Source organism: Globicephala melas, chromosome 7 (assembly GCF_963455315.2).
Source record: "Globicephala melas chromosome 7, mGloMel1.2, whole genome shotgun sequence".
NCBI lineage: Eukaryota > Metazoa > Chordata > Mammalia > Artiodactyla > Delphinidae > Globicephala > Globicephala melas.
This window is the reverse complement of record NC_083320.1, coordinates 33,325,689-33,345,762: the sequence shown is the minus strand read 5'-3', so window position 1 is coordinate 33,345,762 and position 20,074 is coordinate 33,325,689. Positions and strand designations below refer to the sequence as shown.

The window sequence follows — 20,074 nt, the reverse complement described above, 5'->3', positions numbered from 1 at the left end:
ACTTGGAAACAGGAGAGCTGTGGTTCCTGCCCTCATGGAGCTTACAGTCTAGTGCAGAGGAGAGGTGGCCGTACAAGCATGAGTGTCACTCTGGGCAATGGTGGGAAGGGCTCAGTTCTCTGGGTTGTCATGGGAAGCACAGATGAGCCAGACCTGAAGGATGCAGAGGAGTTAGAAGGGAGGGGTGTGTTTCCCGGGGAGGGAAGGGCATGTGGGCAGCCTTGCTCCAGGAACTGAAGCAAGGGTCAGTGCTGATGGCAGCCCTCTGAACTTGCTATTCCCACAGCGAGGTCAAAACTTCCTGCAGAGAGCCCCACAGAAACTTCCCTCGCCTTCTTGCGGGCTTTGCGCTAACACTGCTCTCTTGCCAGGGCAGGTGGGAAGAGGGGCCCTTGACTGCTTAAAATTGCCGCCTCCACCCACCCTCACCAGCTACTCCTCACTCCCCTCTCTGCTTTATTTTTCTCTACATCACGAATCACCTTCAGACATTACTTATGTTCCACCCGTTCGCTTATTATCTCTTCCCCCTCAGTAGGATGTATGTGCAGTTTTCCCGAGAGTGAAGACTTCTGTCTGCTTCTTACACTGCCATATCCTCTCTCCTGGGCATAGAACAAGCATTCAATAAATATTTGTTGAATGACGGAATGAGATAGGAGAGACAGTCCAGGGCCAGGCAGGAAGGGTCTTATAAGCCTTTTAAGAAGGTTGGCCTTCATCTTGAGGGTAAGGGCCTTTGAAGAATGATGTGGTCCAGTCTGCATCCAGAAAGATCACCTAGGTTGCAGTATGGGGCATGGGCTGGAAAGCAAGTTCGGATTATACTTTGTCGTGCTCTGAGGCATGACACCATTTGCATGTTGTGGCGACAGGAGATGGGAGAGCCCCCAGGGCCTCCCAGACTCCTCCCACGGCCCATTCTTCCTTCCCTCTCTGCTAGATTTGTTCAAATCACTCTTTCTAACACGTCAACTATATTTTAAATTTGGGAATAAACTGGAATCTTGATATAACTTTATTTGCTGCAAGACAGGTTTGATACCTGTTCATAGAAGCTGTAGATGTATCAAAAAAGACCTCATTAAAAAAGGAGTTTTAGGCAGTCCATGATTTCGGCTCTACCGTTTAACAGCTGTGTGGCTTTGGGCAAGTGACTTAACCTCCCAGAGCCTCCAGTTCCTCATCTGCAAAATGGGGATAACAATACGTGGCTCGCAGGGTTGTTGAGAGGATTAAATAAAATGAGTACTACCCTCGAACGTAAGGTCCCTTTTCCCACTTTCCCATTATGCCAACCCCAGGTATGAATTATTAACCAAACTCGGGTTATTCTCTATACATATGGATCCCCTGTGTCTTCCATGGTAAAAATAGGTGTTACAATTAGTGTTCCAACGATGAAGAATTGCTTTCTATAAATATTTGGGGATTCGGACTAGCTCTTGTCACACTGTGTATCATTCCTATGAAAGTGGGACTTTCTGTTTCTCTTCACAGGGAGCCCAGCAGTCCTTGGAGGCAGCAGCTCAGAAGACAGGAGAGCCTCAAAGTTGTATAAATAAAGGGCCGATATGTTCAAACAGAAAAGAATTTTACACGCGTAAGCTGCACATCGACATGACGCCGTTCCTGAAGGTGCTCTCACACTGAGAAGACTAGGGGTTTTATAGACACACACACAGGAATTCCAGTTAATGCACTTCTGCATGGTACAAAAACAGCTTCAGAAGTCCCTCAGAGATCTTGCTTTATCAGAAGGGACAGAAAATAGGCAGTTTGTAGCACATGAAGAGAGAACAAATTAGGACAGTAATCGCAGGCAGCCATCGGGGACAAATCAGTTGGGTGTCTGGTTTGGTTGAGGGAGGACAGGGAACAGAAAGGAGAAAGGATAACCTTGAACCACTCATAAAACAGGCAAATATAATTCATTTTATCTTGACAGTAGCTAAAATAATAGTTACTGTTTTACCACCGTCACTTGGCAGAGCTGATATTCCTACTGCAGGGAAGACTAATTCTTGAGTTAACCGTTTAGAAGGCAGCTGCCCATCCTCTTCTGGATATCTGACCCTGTTTTCTGCACTCTAGGAGTTCATTACTCTCCCAAGCTCAGCTTTGTATCCAGCTTAGGGTACTGAGAGTTCCTGTGGTGGGGATGGCATTTGTCCATCTTTGCAATATGCCTTCCTGCCCCAGCATCTAACAGCGCCTGGCACATGGAAGACGCTTCCTAAATGATCCATGAATTGACCCCCTTTTCATCCCACAGCCCTCTGGCTTAAAACCTTCTTCCTCCCCATTCTTTGCCCCCTCGGAGGTGAATGAACAGGAAATATATGGCCTTGGAATATATGAAATTGATCAGCAACAAAGCAAGTCTTGGCATGGAAGGATCTCAGATCCTTCATCCTACCCTCGAGGACAACATCCCAGGCCCTTGATGAGAAGTGACTAAGAAAGACAAAAACAGAGGAGAAGAAACCAAATACTCATGGGGTTCTTGATGGTGGTACTATCCCGTGCTATAGACTGGCAGGGACGTCCAAGGTCGTGAGGGTCACCCTCCTAAACTCACTGATCCAAAGTTCTTAGGTTACATCGTCTTTGGACGACCCCAATCCCAGCTCTGCAAGGTGGGGCTTTGTTTAAGAGTCATGTATTTGCCCCACATCTGTCTCTCTCCATGGCTGGGCTCTGCTTTCCTGTTTCCTCTTAGATAGGCTCTTTCCCCATGGTTGCAAGATAGCCATGAGCTTCTGTTTTCTAAATCGTTGGCCCAACTTGGGTCACATGCCTGTATGCAAATGAATCGCCATGGCCAGGGGGATGGAATACTCTGATTTTCCCAGCCTGGAGCCACAGGAACTCATAGGAGGGAGGGGAGGAGTGTCTCAAAAAGGAAAAAAAGAAAACCTAAAAGTTGAATAAGAGAATGATTCTGGGGAGCAAAACAAAAGATTTTTGCTACAAGTATTCAAAATAATTACCTTGATTCATCACTCATTGTATTAGCTTGCTAGGGTCACCACAACAATGTACCACAGACTGGATGGCTTAAACAACAGAAATTTATTTTCTCACAATTCTGGAGGCTAGAAGTCCAGGCTGAAGGTGTCAGCAGAGTTGAATTCTTCCGAGGCCTTTCTCATTGCTTGTGTCAATAGATAGCCATCTTCTCTATGTGTCTTCACATGGTCCTCCCTCTACATGCAGTCTGTGTCCTAATCTCCTCTCCTTATAAGGACACCAGTCATATTGGATTACAGCCCACCCTAACGACCTCATTTTACCTCTTTAAAGATCCTGTCTCCAAACACTGTCACATTCTGGGGTACTGAGGGTAGACTTCAACATATGAATTTTGGGGGAACACGGTTCATCCCAAAACACTTATATTAATGAAACTACCCTTTTCGTTTCCTCAGCAACAGTTTAGTTCTTCCCTCAGGGCTTGAAGAATTATGGTTGGTACTTCCTGGGATGAGATACCATCGTTACCACTATTCATTCATTCAACCCATAATGAGCATCTGCTACCTAATATGTGTCGGGCACTTTCTGGGCATTTGAGATACAACAGCAAACGAAACAGATAAATCCTTGTCCTGCTCCAGGCAACATATATAGTAAATTGATAACTGCTATGGAAATAAGAAGATATTTATGGAGCCTCTAGAAGCTGCAAGTGAGGAATTTTACAATAATTTTTTGTGTATTTAGTGTCCACAATGCTTTTGTATTACACTTTTTTGTCCAGCAATTTTGGCGTCCTTTTCCTTATAGAAGGAAAGGCACTGTTATCCCTAAGGCCCGCTTTCCAGTCCACCCTTTTCAAGACTCACAGAAATTGTAACTTAGCCTGCTTCTACATGAGACTCACGGGGACACGCTAGAATTTCTGACTCCCAGACCAGTCCTTGCCCCAAAGACTATATCTTTTCTTGCAAATGTTCAGTGTTAACAGCTCCCCCTAGATAGACCTTCTCCTTGTTGACACGGTAGCTCCCAGACTCTTAGGGAGTGCCTTGTAGAAAGACACAAATCTCAGGATTATATAGCAAAGGATGGAGAGTTCAAATCAAGAAAGGCATACAGGCTGCCCAATTCAGTCTACACATATCATTTGTGTATTTCCTGCCTAGTCACAGGACATTTCATTCATTTTTTCCTGGTGCATGTTGGAAGCAGTACACATTTCAGGGGATGAGGGTAAGAAATAAAAATATTGAGGCAGAAAAGGAAAATGGAAAGAGATGTAAATAATCACAATTGCTAACATAAATGAACACTTACTCCACGCCAGGCTTTGTTCTCAGTTTTACATGCAAGAACTCATTTAACTCAAAAAACGAATCTAAGAAGTAGGTAGCGTTATCCCATTTTACAGATGACAAAATTAAGGTCTTGAGAGCTGAAGTACCTTCTCACATGACATACAGTTGGAATATGACAGAAACAAGATTCAAAGTCAGGCAGCCCTGCTCCGGGTCCCATGTTTTCAACCCTGCAGACCCCAACTGAGTCCTATCCAATCAAAAGCACTGCCTACCACATTAGCTAAGCATCCAGCACAGCTCCTTCTAGAAGATTCCATCCCTGTGCACTCATCCAGTCTGCTGCAGGAATATTTTCTGACTCTCCAGTACTCTGCCCTTCCCCTCACTCCCACCTGCATTCTGTGGACCCAACATAAAGCTTTCTCTCCCAATGATCATCCACTTTCCTTCAGACAACATATATTGAGCATCCGTTGTATATCAGACACTGTGCTAGGCACTGAGAACACAGAGATGAATCATCTCCATCCCTGGCCTTCCAAGGAGCCTATAATCTAAGAGGAAGATAAACAAAGAAGCAGATAATATCAGCACGGTGTTGTGGCAGAGGCAGGCGCAGGTTGCTATAGGAGAGACTCATTCATTTCTCGGTTATTACACGTGGAACCCTCCTCAAATTTAAAAACCTATTGATAACACTGAAGGCAATGCTATTAGCCCATTTTATAGGATAATCCGTATCACGTTTAGACGTGGGGAAACACGATCGATCCAGAGTACATCTGGGTTCACGTAAAAATTGAACCATGTTTTTTAAAATTTTTTTTTTTTTTTTTTTGCGGTACGCGGGCCTCTCACTGTTGTGGCCTCTCCCGCTGCGGAGCACAGGCTCTGGAAGCACAGGCTCAGCGGCCATGGCTCACGGGCCCAGCCGCTCCGCAGCATGTGGGATCCTCCCAGACCGGGGCACGAACCCGTGTCCCCTGCATCAGCAGGCGGACTCTCAACCACTGCACCACCAGGGAAGCCCTAAAAATCTGTTTTTGAAAAAGAAATGGTAATTGATGAAGAAATTAAGGTAGAGATTTTTTTTCCCCAGGAATTTTAATAAATTATCAGGGTTAGTTCGTGGTAGTGGGGAAGAAAATAGCAATAATGCCAATTAATGCTAGATACAGAATTGAATATGCTTATACTCAACATTGACATCAAAGAGTATGTATGTTATGCCCAGAGATGTGAAGAATGAGAAATAAGTTCCACCTCACAGCATTCACACAGGCAGTTATCACTTGGTACCTTCAAATCAAGGCAGAGGAACCTGCCTGAAATCTGGTACTTTGAACAGACCCCTGCCCCTGGTTTGGGGCCAGCCCTGCGTTTTACTTATACAGGCAGGTGTGGGCACATGCCACCAAGCAGAGGATGGCTGTCACCGCCACTGAATCATGTGGTCATGTGGGGAAAAGACAGCATGGATTTCAGTGAGAAGAAGTAACAGCAAAACAATGTTGGGCTCAAGATGTTGTCCTAAGATGGAGCAGGCCCCTCAGGAGGCAAGTTCTAGTGCCTAGAGTCCTTGAAACCAGCTTCGTTGACCACCAGCAGGAGAGCTGCAAAGGGATCACAAGCTGGTTTTGAGATGCAATGATTCAAGGACACTTGAATAATAATTTCACCAGGAAAACTTTTCAGGGCATTGAGTCTGTTACAGCTCCCAAAGAAAGAAGCCCAGGATTAAGTAGACTATTATCAGTATTAAAGTATCTGACCAGCATTTGGGAAGCCCTGGGTTTTCTCTGACTCTGAGTAACCTTGTAATGCATCTGGGATTCCGCTGCCTCTTTAGTAAAATGGAGATAATAATGCTGGGACCTCCATACCTGCCTCTCAGCAGTGAGGTGAGAATTACATGAAATAATAATTTTCAAAATATGTTCTTATCTATAAAGGGTTCAGTTCACAGAGAGAAAGAAAGAAACATTCACTGGTCCCTGCCGAGAGCCAGGCCTCTCACATATTAAACATTATTTAATTTCCCCAACCCCCTTCCTGTTAAGTGTGCAGTTCGCCACCGTGCAAATGAGGAAACTGAGGATTGGTGAGATGAGAGGACCAAGGGTGACGTGGCTGGCAGCAGACGGAACTAGGATTCAAAGCCACCAAACCCACAATTCCTGATATTGATGAGGCCTATCCTGTTCCTGAGAAGAATTTAATTGTACTTCTTTGTTCTGGCTTCAGAACCTGGGAGAGGAGAAGAGACAATATTTTAATAACACAAGATACCTTATGACTTTCATAAATCCGTTTTCTTTATTAAAGAATAGGTGTGAGGGCTTCCCTGGTGGCGCAGTGGTTGAGAGTCCGCCTGCCGATGCAGGGGACACGGGTTCGTGCCCCAGTCCGGGAAGATCCCACATGCCGCGGAGCGGCTGGGCCCGTGAACCATGGCCGCTGAGCCTGCGCGTCCGGAGCCTGTGCTCCGCAACGGGAGAGGCCACAACAGTGAGAGGCCCGCGTACCAAAAAAAAAAAAAAAAAGAATAGGTGTGGGATCTTTTTAATACACAAGAAAATTTGTACGACCTTAAAGTTGACACTCACAAATGAGATACTGATTTCCTTCCAGCATTAAGAAGGCACTGAAATTAGTCATTTAGATGTATGTGTTACATATGTTACACAGAATGTCCAAATGTATTTTCCTAATTTAGCTTTTCAAGAACTCGTACAAAATTTATCATTACCCCCATTTCACAGATGGAGAGGCTGAGGTTCAATGATAGGTCATACAGCACATACAGCCCCCTGGAGCCCCACCTCTGGCTCCTGCATTCCCCATCCTCCCAGCAGTTCCTTCCCGAAGCCTGCGGTGAACCTAGAAGTACCGTGCTCAGATAGGGCACTGTGTGTGAGGGGAGAGGGCAGGACCAGTGGAAGGTTCTCCAGGGACAGATGAGAACTTCAGGCCACCTGGCCCAGCCCCTGTCAGTTGAAGAAACTGAGGTTAAGTACCTCGCGTGACCTGTAAGGCATGAAGTACAGGATCAGGGCTTCAGGGCAGGCAGTCTGACTCCAGGATCTGCACCACAACCATTCAGGCAACTGTCTCTCTTGTCTGGTTTCAGTGCTACAGTTTGTGTTTACAAAGTGTTTGTTACTATCCCCATGCACCCCACCCCGCCCCAGGCTTATAACACCACCCTGTTGCCAGCGCTCTTTCTAAATACAGCTCAGTCATACCACTGGTTTGCTTGAAATTCCCTACCACGTCCCCGTTGGCCTTCCGGTTAATTCTGGCATCAAAAATGTATTTCTTTTATAAATAGAAAAATAGAACAAATGAATATCTTTTTTAAAACTCCAGACCGCGACTTGGAAGATCTGGCCCGTGTCTGATTCCCACTGTCCGGGCCCTGCAGCCACACTAGAATGCGCCCCCAAGCCAGTACATGCTCCTTCCTCTGCGGGAACTGCCCTAACCTCCCCTCCTCTGCAAGACTTAGCAACATGTCCACTGGTAAACCTCACCTCCCGTGAGGTCCTGCAGAAACCTGTCACAGTCTGTCACAGCATTTATCACACTGCATGGCGACAGTGAGATTTCCTGTTTCTCTACAAGTCACTGAGCTTCTTACAAATAGATCTTTCAGCTTTGTGCCCCCGGCGCCCGGCACAGTACCTGGCACACAACAGACACCCAATAAATATTCATAAGCCAAATGTAGGGATGAAGAGCAAATGACTTGGCCAGAATGACAGAGCTGGGATTTGAATTTTCAGTCGTTCACCTTGTTTTGCTCACTCACCAAGTATTATTGCCTGTGTTTCAGTCATTACCTCTATAACTCATTAAAAGTGACAGACTGCTGTCACTTTTTAGTTTTAGTTTTTCAATTCAAATCTTGAATCCGAAATATACTCAGGAAGTTTAAACAATTTAAGTATAAAAGGGTATGTCTCCCAGCTGGGTTCCCTCCCCCTTGGACACCACTGATGCTAGTTTCCTGTGTACCCTTCCTGAGTTGTAGTATGCATATACAGTCCAATACAGGTAGAAAAATAGACAGAGACATTTTATACATGTTTTTATATATTATACACATTGCTCACAGTCTTACTTTTTTTTACTTACTATATCTTGGAGTTCTGTTAATTCATTAAGAGATGCTTCTTAATGGTTGCATTGTATTCCATTGTGTAAATTACCATAATTTATTTAACACATCCCCCATTGATGGGATACGTAGGTTGTTTCCAATCTGTTGCAACGAATGACCTTAGGTATAAGTCTTTTCACATGTGTGCTTGTATATGTAAAAAATGATAGCTTTTTGACACTTTTATAAGCAATGGGCAGAATGTGTTTTTTTTTAAGACCTCACAGCAGCGTGGTTTGTGGGAGCTTAGTTCCCTGACCAGGGATTGAACCCAGGTCCCTGGCAGTGGAAGCGCAGAGCCCTAACCACTGGACCACCAGGGAATTCCCCAGACTTTCAAATTAAGACTACTGTATTTCTTTTTCTAACAGGGACTCATCAAGAGATTCTTTCCAAATCCCCAACTCTCTCTGCCTCCATCTCCCCAACTCTCTCTGCCTCCATCTCCCCATCTGTGAAATGAGAAGAATATTTCTTGTCCCTGAAGGCTCATAGCTGCATGTTGTGAAGACTCAAGTTTTATTCTTCTGAGCTTTGAATTATTCTTCTGAGCTTTGAAATTCTTCCAAAAGAGGAAGCTTGTTTCTCCCTTTTAATCCAATTTCCTGTTAGGCTAAAAGGATTTATAAACAGAATTTTTTAAAATTTATCTCTTTTCTAGTCTTCTAACTTGGCAGTTTACTGGACTGAGGCAGGTTTTTCTTGCAATCATTTTTTTAAAACCTTTCCATTTATTCAGACATGATTTTTTTTTTTATTGCATCAAGCCAAATGTGCTTTGTCTCCAAAGAGATAAATGCAAAAGAAAGAAAATTGCTTAGCTGTTTTAGGTTTTTTTACGTCAGAATATCTCATCAGCTGCAAACACTAAGCTAAAAAGTGAGAAACACGCGGGGTAAAAAGCCATCAAACAAGAAGAGAATGTCAAACAAATTAGCAGATAACTGTGTCTTTCCAAAGCAGCTGGGGTATTTGATAATAAAGAGGAAAACTGTCAACTAAAGGGTGAGGAACTTTAGTCCCAGGAGAGGCTTCTAGGGCCCTCAGATTCCTTCTCCACAGCTGAAATGAAGCTGTGGATTAAGCAGAGATCCAGGTGACAAAGGCCAAGAGCTGGCCTCATCAAACACTGAGGGCTTTACTTGAGTCACTGACTCTACCTGCCACGTTTCCTTGGCAACTGAAGAGCTGTTCTTCCAATCCTCTAGAGAAGACCCATGGTTCTCAATCCTGGCTGCATGACGGAATCACCCAAGAAGCCTTAAAAATGCCCCAGCTCCAGGGCTTCCCTGGTGGCGCAGTGGTTGAGAGTCTGCCTGTTGATGCAGGGGTCACGGGTTCGTGCCCCGGTCCGGGAGGATCCCACATGCCGCGGAACAGCTAGGCTCATGAGCCATGGCCACTAAGCCTGTGTGTCCGGAGCCTGTGCTCCAAAATGGGAGAGGCCACAACAGTGAGAGGCCTGCGTACCGCAAAAAAAAAAAAAAAAAAAAAAAAAAAAAAATGCTTGAAAAATGCCCCAGCTCCAGAAAGTCTGATTTTAACATTTTGGGGTTAGGTCCTAGGAATCTTTTTTTTTTTTTTAAGCTTCACAAATAATTCTAAGACACAGCCAGGGTTGAAGACCATCGTTACAGAGATTTCTGGGTGGTGGGATTGCAAGCAGCTTGTGTGACTCAGAGAAAGAAGGAAGAGGGGATTCCATGTGATAAGAAACCTAATCTGGGGACTTCCCTGGTTGGCACAGTGGTTTAGAATCTGCCTGCCAATGCAGGGGACACGGGTTCGACCCCTGCTCTGGGAAGACCCCACATGCCACGGAGCAAATAAGCCCCTGCACCACAACTACTGACCCCATGTGCCACAACTACTGAAGCCTGCACACAGCAACGAAGACCCACCGCAGCCTAAAGTAAATAAATAAATTTATTTAAATAAAAAAAAAGGAACCTTATCCGTGGTAATCCTGGAAACCCTACAAAAGGCCAGTCTGATCCTTCTGCTGCCCTGCTTTAAACCCTCAGTGCCTTCCATTTGTTTTCAAGGTAAAGGCCAAAATCCTTAAACTACCTCCAAGGCCCTGAGAGTCTGAGTCCTTCCCACCCTTCCCACTTCACCCCATCTCTGCTCTGGTCACACTGGACCTCCCTCAAGTCCCTAGAGGTACCCTGTTGCCTTCTGCCAGTCGGCCTTTGCCTGTGACATTCTTTTTCCCACATATGCCAGGCATGGAGCACTGCTCTGATGGATGGGACAAGCCTCCCACAGAGGAGGACAGATAAGGACGGTGCTCAAGGCCACTGCTAAGCCCACCTGGCTCTTCAGGGCCCTTCACGCTGGCAGCAGAATTCTTGGACACAAGTTAAAACAGATAGACAAAGAAGAAGAGACAACTAAGAAGACTGGACCCCCTTTTACCGAAGGGCATGGACCCTAGGAGTGCTGGTACTTATTCTGTCTCATGTGTTTATTGTTGTTGTTAACCTAACAGGAAAGTGGAGATGAACTGGACTATCATGAAGAACCTGGAGGACCCCTCAGAGAAAATCACCCAGGCCCTCAAGGTAGAAACAGCTGGGTTGGGTTTTATAGTCTGATTGCAATAATTGTGGGATGAACTTTGCACTGTTCAAAGATGTTAATGAGGAATGACCCTTCCATTTCCTCTCAGGTCATGGGTTGGAAGTCAGAATACAGACTCTGATATGCTCTTACTGTATCACAAGCCAGCTGATGATAACATGCTTGTATGTCCTTGGACTTATTGAAAGATTTATTTCCTGCCAGCAGCTGCAGATTGATAGAAGAGAGTGGAGACTTTGGGGCATTACAAAAAGATCCCACAGGCACCTCTACCTCTGGCTTCTGCTTTCATAGGCTCTTGGATATGCAAGTGAGGGAGCTGAGGTTCTCTGCCTAGAGGGTTAACATTCCACAGAGGGGGGACCAGCATCTTTAGAGACCCAGCCCGTGTCGCCCACAGCTCTGGATGGCCAGAGCTCCTTGAGTGTGACTTCCTCAAAAAATGATGCTGCATTTGATAATGAGGATGATTCTTGGAAAGACTGGGCCCACAACTGGGCTTTTTGGCATAGTTCATATTTTGATACCCTGAACTGGACTCTAAGCTCTTCCCTGGGGTCACCTGGGCATGCTACGTGATGCTGCAGTTAGCTAGTCCCAGGTAGCAGAGCTGGTCTTTATCCTCATTGCTTCTTGCAGGAGTGGAAACAGATGTGTGAGAGATGTATTCTCAAGGAGCGGATGCAGGGCCTGCCAGCCAGAATTGCACTGTCGTTCACCGTACAAAGGCGTCCAGCAGAGGGAGCGAGAGGGGCTGAAATCCAGCCTGTGCTGCGCACCCTGAGCCACGCACTCCAGCACTGGGTGCATCCACCCAAAGGAGGCTCCTTTTCCTACTTGGCCCTTCTACTGGAATGCCTTTCTCTAAGTCATATAAGGTGCTCTATATAGGCTAGCAGCAGCAGATCTGGGCAGCTGAGTAGAAAGCATGGGCTCTGGAATAGGACGACCTCTGCCTTCACATCCCCGCCTCAGAGTCCTCATCTGAGGTTGAAAACAGTACTGCCCGGGCTTCCCTGGTGGTGCAGTGGTTGAGAGTCTGCCTGCCGATGTAGGGGACACGGGTTTGTGCCCCGGTCCGGGAAGATCCCACACGCCGCGGAGAAGCTGGGCCCGTGCGCCATGGCCGCTGATACTGTGTGTCCAGAGCCTGTGCTCCGCAACGGGAGAGGCCACAACAGTGAGAGGCCCACGTACCGCAAAAAAAAATTTCACTGTTTCTGGATATCAGACAAAATATTATGGTAGCCTGATCCCTGTGTTCGGTCAAACTTTTAAGCAAGGTTTCTGCTGACATAGGTCTCTCTCCACCTCCATTTCCAAAGCTGAGTGACAATAGCCAGGGAAATGTGTTCCAGTCTTCAGATCTTCCATATCGTAAATCACATGTCTAGATTGTGAGCACCGAAGAGGCCCCAAGGTCTTGGCCAAGTGCAGTGGAGGTTTTAGGCAGCGTAGAACACGGCCAAATCTAAGCAATGACCAAGTCAGTCAGAACAGATTTCCTGTCTCCTGACAGAGAGAGAGAGGCCCAGCTGAGTTCCATAAAGGTTATTCAGACAGACTTTAACACAGTGAAATATCACCACAGAAAATAAAAGAAGGCATTTGCCTGTCCCGAATGACAAATGCTAATGTTTAAAAAGAATTTCAAATCTTTGAAGGGAAGAAAAGGCGGGAGTGCCAAGGAATTTTTTTTAACTATTTAAGGATCAATTTTCCCTTCATAGATCTTACGACTAATTGTCAGGATTGTTTTCCTACTCTAAATTAAGTAGTGATCTATAAGATCACTACTTATAAGCAGTGAGCCGGGGCCACATCCAATGAGAAAAGCATGAGTCTTGGACTTGGTGAGAATACAGCATGCAAGTTTTCACAAGATAGGTCAAATCAGCAACCTCCAGAGAGGGTTTGGGAGATTGCTCGTTTTAAATACAAAACTTTTCTTTCTGCCTCTCTTTCCCACCCCCAAAGTCCAAGGAAAGAACATAATTTCCATTCTTGTTTCAGTTCTTGTTTATTTACTAGGCCAACGGTTCTCAGACTTCGGTGTGCCTCAGAACCACCTGGAAGGCTTATAAAAATAGAGATGTCTGGGCCCTGCCTCCAGAGTTTCTGATTCACTAGATCTGGGCTGAGGTCATAGAATTTGCAATTTTATTAAGTTCCTCAGTGATTCTGAGGCTAGTGGTCCAAGGACCACACTGAGAACCACTGCCCTGGGCATTACTTCCAGAATTTAGTTCTCTGAATTTGGCAGTGACTCAATTTAATCTGTTCTTTTAAATATAATGGGAGTAGGAGGATTGGAGGACACTGTTTAGGCAGCATCACAGTGATCAAGAGCATCTATTATCAAGTCTGAGTCCTGGGGTTCAAATCCTGGTTCCACCACTTGCTAACTGTGTGGCCTTGAGTAAGTTACCAAACTTCTCTGGGCATCTTTTTTCTACATCTGTAAAATGGAGATACTAATAGTATTTATCTTGTGGGGTGGTTGTGACATAAAGCAGTTAATACATGTAATGTGCTTATAAGAATGCCTGGCACACAGTAAGTGCTCACTAAAAGTTAGGTATTAGTCTGTTTCTTAAAAACCTTAATTTTAGTAGCCTTATCAGGAGAGACTTTTTCTAAGTTGATAACATGATGTAACATGGTGCTTTATTTACTTTCCAAATCAGTCTCAATTGCAGGGAGTGGGGGTGGGATTGCTTGCTCTTGGGGAACTGGCTGAGTCCTCTGTGTAAGTCCTCCTCTTACTTAAGTCCAGGGGTGGGCAACAGACCCAATCTGAATGAGGTTATGTTGCGGTAGTGACATAACCCCTTGGAATGTGGCAGAACTTAAGATATTATCAATAGCCTTGAGAGATTTGGGAAGCCCTGCATGAGTGCAGAGGATCTCTAGTGAGTAGCCTGAAACAATGCGGGGTGGGGGACAAAAGGCAAGTCTCACAGAAAACCTTAGAAACCAATGAGCCATTTCTATTCTACCAGGAAAAAAAAGGCTCAGAGCGTCATTGCTTCATTCAAGAGACAGACATATAGTAGTTAGGACGTTGGCTCTAACAAAGACCAAAATAAAGTGACTTCAAACAAGATGGAAGTTTTACTTCTGTCTCATGGAAGAGTCCAAGCTGGCAGGCAGGCGGTAGGACAGCTCCGCTCCACAGGGCTGTCCAGGGACCCAGGCTCCTTCTCTCTTATCATCTCTCTGCCACCCCCTTTGCTATCACTCTTGTCTGCATGGTCAAAGCTGGCTCAGCTTTTCCCTCACCCTGCAGGGCAGGAGAGGAAAAGGCACAGCTGCCTTTTAAGGGCCTAATTCTGGACCTACACCTCTTCCACCTCTGCTCATATCCGCTGGCCTCCTACGAGCGAGGCTGGGGAATAAAGTCTCTTGCTGGGTGTTCACGTGCCAAGCTAAGACTTGAGGGGAATGGACATTAGGTGGCAGTTAGCATCTCTGCCACGTGTGGGTCGATGGCTCTGTCTTGCAGATGCTACCACTTTCCTACCTCGTGGACTCAGAGTCACCATGGTGGGTCATTTCTCTGTTTGCTGCAGACACCATGCGTGTTTTAGGCACCCCCTCTGTGACTTGCCTGAGAAGAGGAGCTAGAGCATCCCTGTTTCCTCCATCGGTCTTTACAGCGTCAAAGGGAGGCTAAAAATTATAATGTATTTGTGAATTTGCCTGATAACTTTGAAAAGTGCAGAGACTCCTGTGAGGCTTCGGTGCTGTCATTTCCACTGACCCCAATGGGAACTGTCTAAGGAACCAGACACCCTTCTTTGAAAACAAGCCCCTTATTAGGTAGTAGCCAATACCAGCTGCTCTCCATTGCCCTCTCTATCACTTGATGACACTGCCACTTCCCCCAGAGCACCAAAGCATAATTCAATTTCACACATGCTTATTGGGCAACCACTAAGTACCACTTTATAGCCCATGTGTTATGTATGTTTCTTGAGGACAAGGACGGTGCCTTAGTTAGCCAGGCCTAGCAATGTTCCATAGACGAATGAATCCAATGGATGGAGGAATGAATGAGTATTCAAGAGATTCAGAGATGACAAAACCAAGGTTCCTACCCTCAAGAGCTTGCAGTGAAGACTCAACTTTGGGCCTGGCACACACCCTGTGAAGAAACAGTGCCTGCGAGTGTTAGTAAGGTCCAAGTCCTCCAAAAGGGGTGCACCCACAGACCGAGAGCCACCAGCCAGGACCTGCATCTCCACCAAAGACACAGAAGCAGCCAACAGGGGTCGTGAATAACGCTGTTGGGGAAGGACGAGCAGGTGAGGAGTGTGCTGGCCCCACTGGCTTCTAGTTGAAGGGCCCACTGGCTGCCATGCCTTCATTAACCCGACAAGACTGGTCTAATCAGTGGCTAGTGCACTAAGTAGTTACATCATAGTAGAGCTAGAAGGTGAGACTCACTGGTCTAGACCCTTTCTAGCTAGAACCTGGGGCCTTGTTAGAAATGTAGAATCTGGGGTCTCACCCAGACCTACCTGTGCTTTAACAAGACCTTCAAGTGACTCGTGTGTCCATTATTATTTGGGAAACCCTGGAATAGACTCACTGAGGACCCTGGGTTTCAGATTCGACAGATATCAGTTCAGTTACCAGCTGTGCCTTTGATTAGGCCCATAGTCTAGGACACATAACTTCTCTGAGCTGTGGATTCCTTTTCCATAAACCATGGCAGTGGGTTGGATAATCTCTCAGTCCCCATCCCACACTCATGCTCTTTGCATCTATGACTCACAGGGTTGCACAGTGATAAGCAATAAGCAGCAGAGCCAGGACTGGGGCTGGGCCTCCTTCCCAAGCTCCTTCCACTACACCTGCTCCCAGGGAAAGCCAGCCACCATTTCAGTGTGTCGCACATAAAGCTCTGCCACCCCAGTCACCCTTGGGTGGGCCCTGACCAAGAGAGTCTCGAAAGAGACCAGCAGTCCCCATGCTGCACGGGGGCCCAGGCTCAGCCACGGTGGCCAGTGAGTAACAGCCCAGCGGGTCAAGAATGAGAACACAGTCTTCACCACGGTCCTCCTGTACGGGCATGAGGCTGCAAGAGACCTGCTGGCCTCTCTTGGCTTCCACTTCCTCATCAGAAAATAACAAAACTGATCTTCCAATCTCTTCCTCTCATTTCCTATGACTCAGTGACCTTGGGATTGTTTCTGTTAAGGGGAAGAGTGGAAGTCTCAGTGTTAGCGCTGAGACAGCTCCAGGGTTCAGACCCCAGGCTCGGGCCTTAGGTCTTTAACCACTCGCTGCATGAATGGAAATTGCCTTCATTTACTTAGGGACCGTTTGCTGATCCCCTACTGAGTGCCAGGCCCTCTGTGGTTGGATGAGACACACTCCTTATGAAGCTCCCACTCTAATAGAGGAGCCAGACCTGGGCAGGCCTGGTTAGAACCACCTCTGTGTTCAATGTGTTTAGTGTTCCCAGAGAACACAGGAAGGACAACTGATCCAGACCAGCATGGGAGAGACAGGGAAAAGTCAGGGAGGGCTCCCTGGAGGAGGTGATGCTGGACATGATGGAAGGAGTTTAGTGAACCCAGAGTTCATTTGCAGTAAAGCCATTAAGACAGGGGTAGCAGTTCACACTCACTGTGTGCCAGGCATCAGGCTAAGCATTTTCTGTCAATTGTTTCATTTAACTTTTATAACAATCCTGTAAAGAAGGAGCTCTTATTATCTCCATTTGCCAGATGAGAACACTGAGGCACAGTGAGGTTAAGGATCATGTCCTTGGTCACAGAGCTGGGCAGAGGCGAGGCTCCAGACCTGACTGACCTCCCAGACTCCATCTGTAGAAATCAAGTCTAGCTGTTAACAGTTACCAAAAGGAGCGTTTGCGGATCCTGGAGTTCTGGTAGGTAAAGGGCAAGAAAGCAAAAAGGTCAAGGGGAAATAGAGGAGAAATGCTTCACACACATATAAAGTGGAGAAATCGAAATGAAGAGAATCTTCAGGCAAGTTTTTCAAAAAGAAAAAAAAAAGTGTGGCAAATCGGGGGAGCGAGGAGAGGACGAAAGGTCCCAGCAGGCGGCGGCGGGGCGCGCCTTCCATCGTCTCCCGCCCCCCACCGGCGGCTCCAGGGGCCGGCGGCGCCCGCTCTCCTGCCGGTGCCCGCCCGGCGCCGCCGCTCCGCCAGCGCGAGGCCGTCTCCACCTGTCGCCTCTGACCTCCTTGCAAACGGAGCTCCTTGCAGCGAGCTCGGGACTCCAGGCTCGGCTTGCCCCAAAGGGTCGGCTCTCCGGGCCGCATCTGTTAGTCTTTTCTTCTCCTCTCTGCGGTAGCTTGTGATGTCGCTACCCGCTGGCACCTCCTGCGGATCCCAGGCCTGGGTGGAGACTCACAGAGCTAGACAGTCTCAAAATCTACCAAACAGACCGACTTAGACTCTAGGGAAGAGGTGGGAGGCAGGCAAACGGGAAACACCTTGAAGTGCCAGACAATTTAAACTTTTAAATTTATAAAGCTTATCTTTTGGCTAGTTTTCCACACATGTCACTTGGGTGGAGAAAAGGGAAGGAATTTTTGGCACTTAACTCTGCAGAAAGACACTTTGCTAGGTACTTTCTTTTTTGTACTTTTATCTTATTTTATCCTCACCACAACCTTATGAGATAAAGTACATTATCCATATTTCACGGATGAGGCAAATGAGGCTCAGAGAGGTTAGGTAAATAGCCCAAGGTCACACAGCCAGTAAGTGAAGGAGCTGAGATATGAACCCAGGTTTCTATGACTCCAAGCCCCTGGCTCTTTAAGAGAGCCATCCATGTGTTTCTGATTAGGAAATAGTTACAAGGTTGAAGAAATACCACAAAATAATGGCAGCATTTTTTGAAAGCCAGCATGAAACTTGGAGATTATTTAGAATCTCTAGAAGTTCTTTTATATTGTAGATAAAGGAAACCGAGGTCTAGAAGCCAGGAGAATTATGCAAAATCGTGGCTAATTATTAAAACCAAGGTAACCCAAGTCTCTCTCAACTCAGTGTCTGTAGGTGTTTAGTTTAGTTCAATTTAGTTTGTTTTTGAAAGCGTTTCCTCAGGGGTAGTTCCTGACTCCAGGAATAAAGAGCTCCAAACGGAGCAAGTGGGGACTTCCCTGGTGGTCCAGTGGTTAAGAATCCACCTTCCCGGGGACACGGGTTCTACCCCTGGTCGGGGAACTAAGATCCCACATGCTGATGAGCAACTAAGCCCATTCACCACAACTACTGAGCACACGAGCCACAACTAGAGAGCCCAAGTGCCGCAACTACTGAGCCTGCATGCCACAACTAGAGAGAAGCCTGCACACCACAATGAAGAGCCCACAGGCCACAACGAAAGATCCCGCATGCCACAACAAAGATCCCACAGGCCGCAACAAAGACCCAACGCAGTCAAAAATAAAATAAATAAATATTTAAAAAAGAAAGAAAATAAAAAGGAGCAAGTATAATGACTGCCCAATCTGTGCCAAGAAGTGAAGCAGCCAGTGATGCAAAAATTTCTCTTAATGGGAGAAAATAGGGAGACAAGAAATATGTGCCCAGGAGTTGAGGCACTGCCATTACGTCAGAATCCACAGCCTGGAAGATGGCACTACTGCAAAGGGCCACCTCACAACATGGGTTGGGGCTCCTCACTTCCTCTCTGCATGAGGCCTGCACAGTCACCCTACACTGCCAGGCTCTGCTATCTGGAGCCCTGGTACTGGCTTCAGCATAGTCCGCTAGTTCTTATCAGCCTACATCAGGTGTCCCCAACCCCTGGGCCACGGATCAGTAGCGATCCGTGGCCTGTTAGGAACTGAGCGGCACAGCACGAGGTGAGCGGCAGGTGAGCGAGCGAAGCTTCATCTGTATTTACAGCCGCTCCCCATCACTCACATTACTGCCTGAGCTCCTCCTCCTGTCAGATCAGTGGCGGCATTAGATTCTCATAGGAGCGTGAGCCCTACTGTGAACTGCGCATGTGAGGGATCTAGGTTGCATGCTCCTTATGAGAATCTAATGCCTGATGATCTGAGGCGGAGCTGAGGCGGTGATGCTAGCGCTGGGGAGCAGCTGCAAATACAGATTATCATTAGCAGAGAGGTTTGACTGCACAGTGACCATAATAAATCAATTGCTTGCAGACTCATATCAAAACCCTATCAATGAGTGGCAAGTGAAAACAAGCTCAGGGCTCCCACTGATTCTGCATTATGGTGAGTTGTATAATTATTTCATTATATATTACAGTGTAATAATAATAGAAATAAAGTGCACAATAAATGTAATGAGCTTGAATCATCCCGAAACCATCCCTGTCCCCCATCCGTGGAAAAATTGTCTTCCACGAAACCGATCCCTGGTGCCAAAAAGGTTTGGGACCGCTGGCCTAGATGACCTGTCCTCTAGTATTACTCCTTTATTTCTCCTTCTGGAAAGTATTTTCAAAGTTCTCCTCTAGGGGCTTCCCTGGTGGCACAGTGGTTGAGGGTTCGCCTGCCGATGCAGGGGACGCGGGTTTGTGTCCCGGTCTGGGAAGATCCCACATGCCACAGAACGGCTGGGCCCGTGAGCCATGGCCACTGGGCCTGCGCGTCCGGAGCCTGTGCTCCGCAACGGGAGAGGCCACAACAGTGAGAGGCCCGCATACCACAAAAAAAAAAAAAAAAAAAAGTTCTCCTCTATAGTGGGAAGTGACACATCCTTAGGACTGTTTCTGGCTCACTCCACTCAGCCCAGGATGGAAACCCCAGGGAAGACCCCAGAATCCCAGAATACAGCTGTTGCCCTTTGACCCTGAAAATTCTCTTCACCTTGCAGGAAGTAAAGCTCATTTCTAACTTGACACCTAGATTCATCAAAACCAAAAAGCAGTTGAAACTAGAGACAAGAACAGCATAAGAAGAAAATTTATAGACCAATCTCACTTATGATCAAAGATGCAAAACTCCTAAATGAAATATTAGCCAATCAAATCATTATACACACACACACACACACACACACACACACACACACATACATATC

The 20,074-nt window shown here is 46.5% G+C and overlaps 1 protein-coding gene across 1 annotated transcript in view; it reads left to right on the top strand.

Annotated features, from left to right (window-relative positions):
* KIAA2012 (KIAA2012 ortholog) overlaps nt 1-20,074 on the top strand; it is a 112,253-nt gene that overhangs the window by 67,345 nt on the left and 24,834 nt on the right. The window contains 2 exon segments of the mRNA XM_060302044.1: nt 1,501-1,638; nt 10,937-11,009. Of these exon segments, the coding sequence (XP_060158027.1) occupies nt 1,501-1,638; nt 10,937-11,009 (211 nt within the window).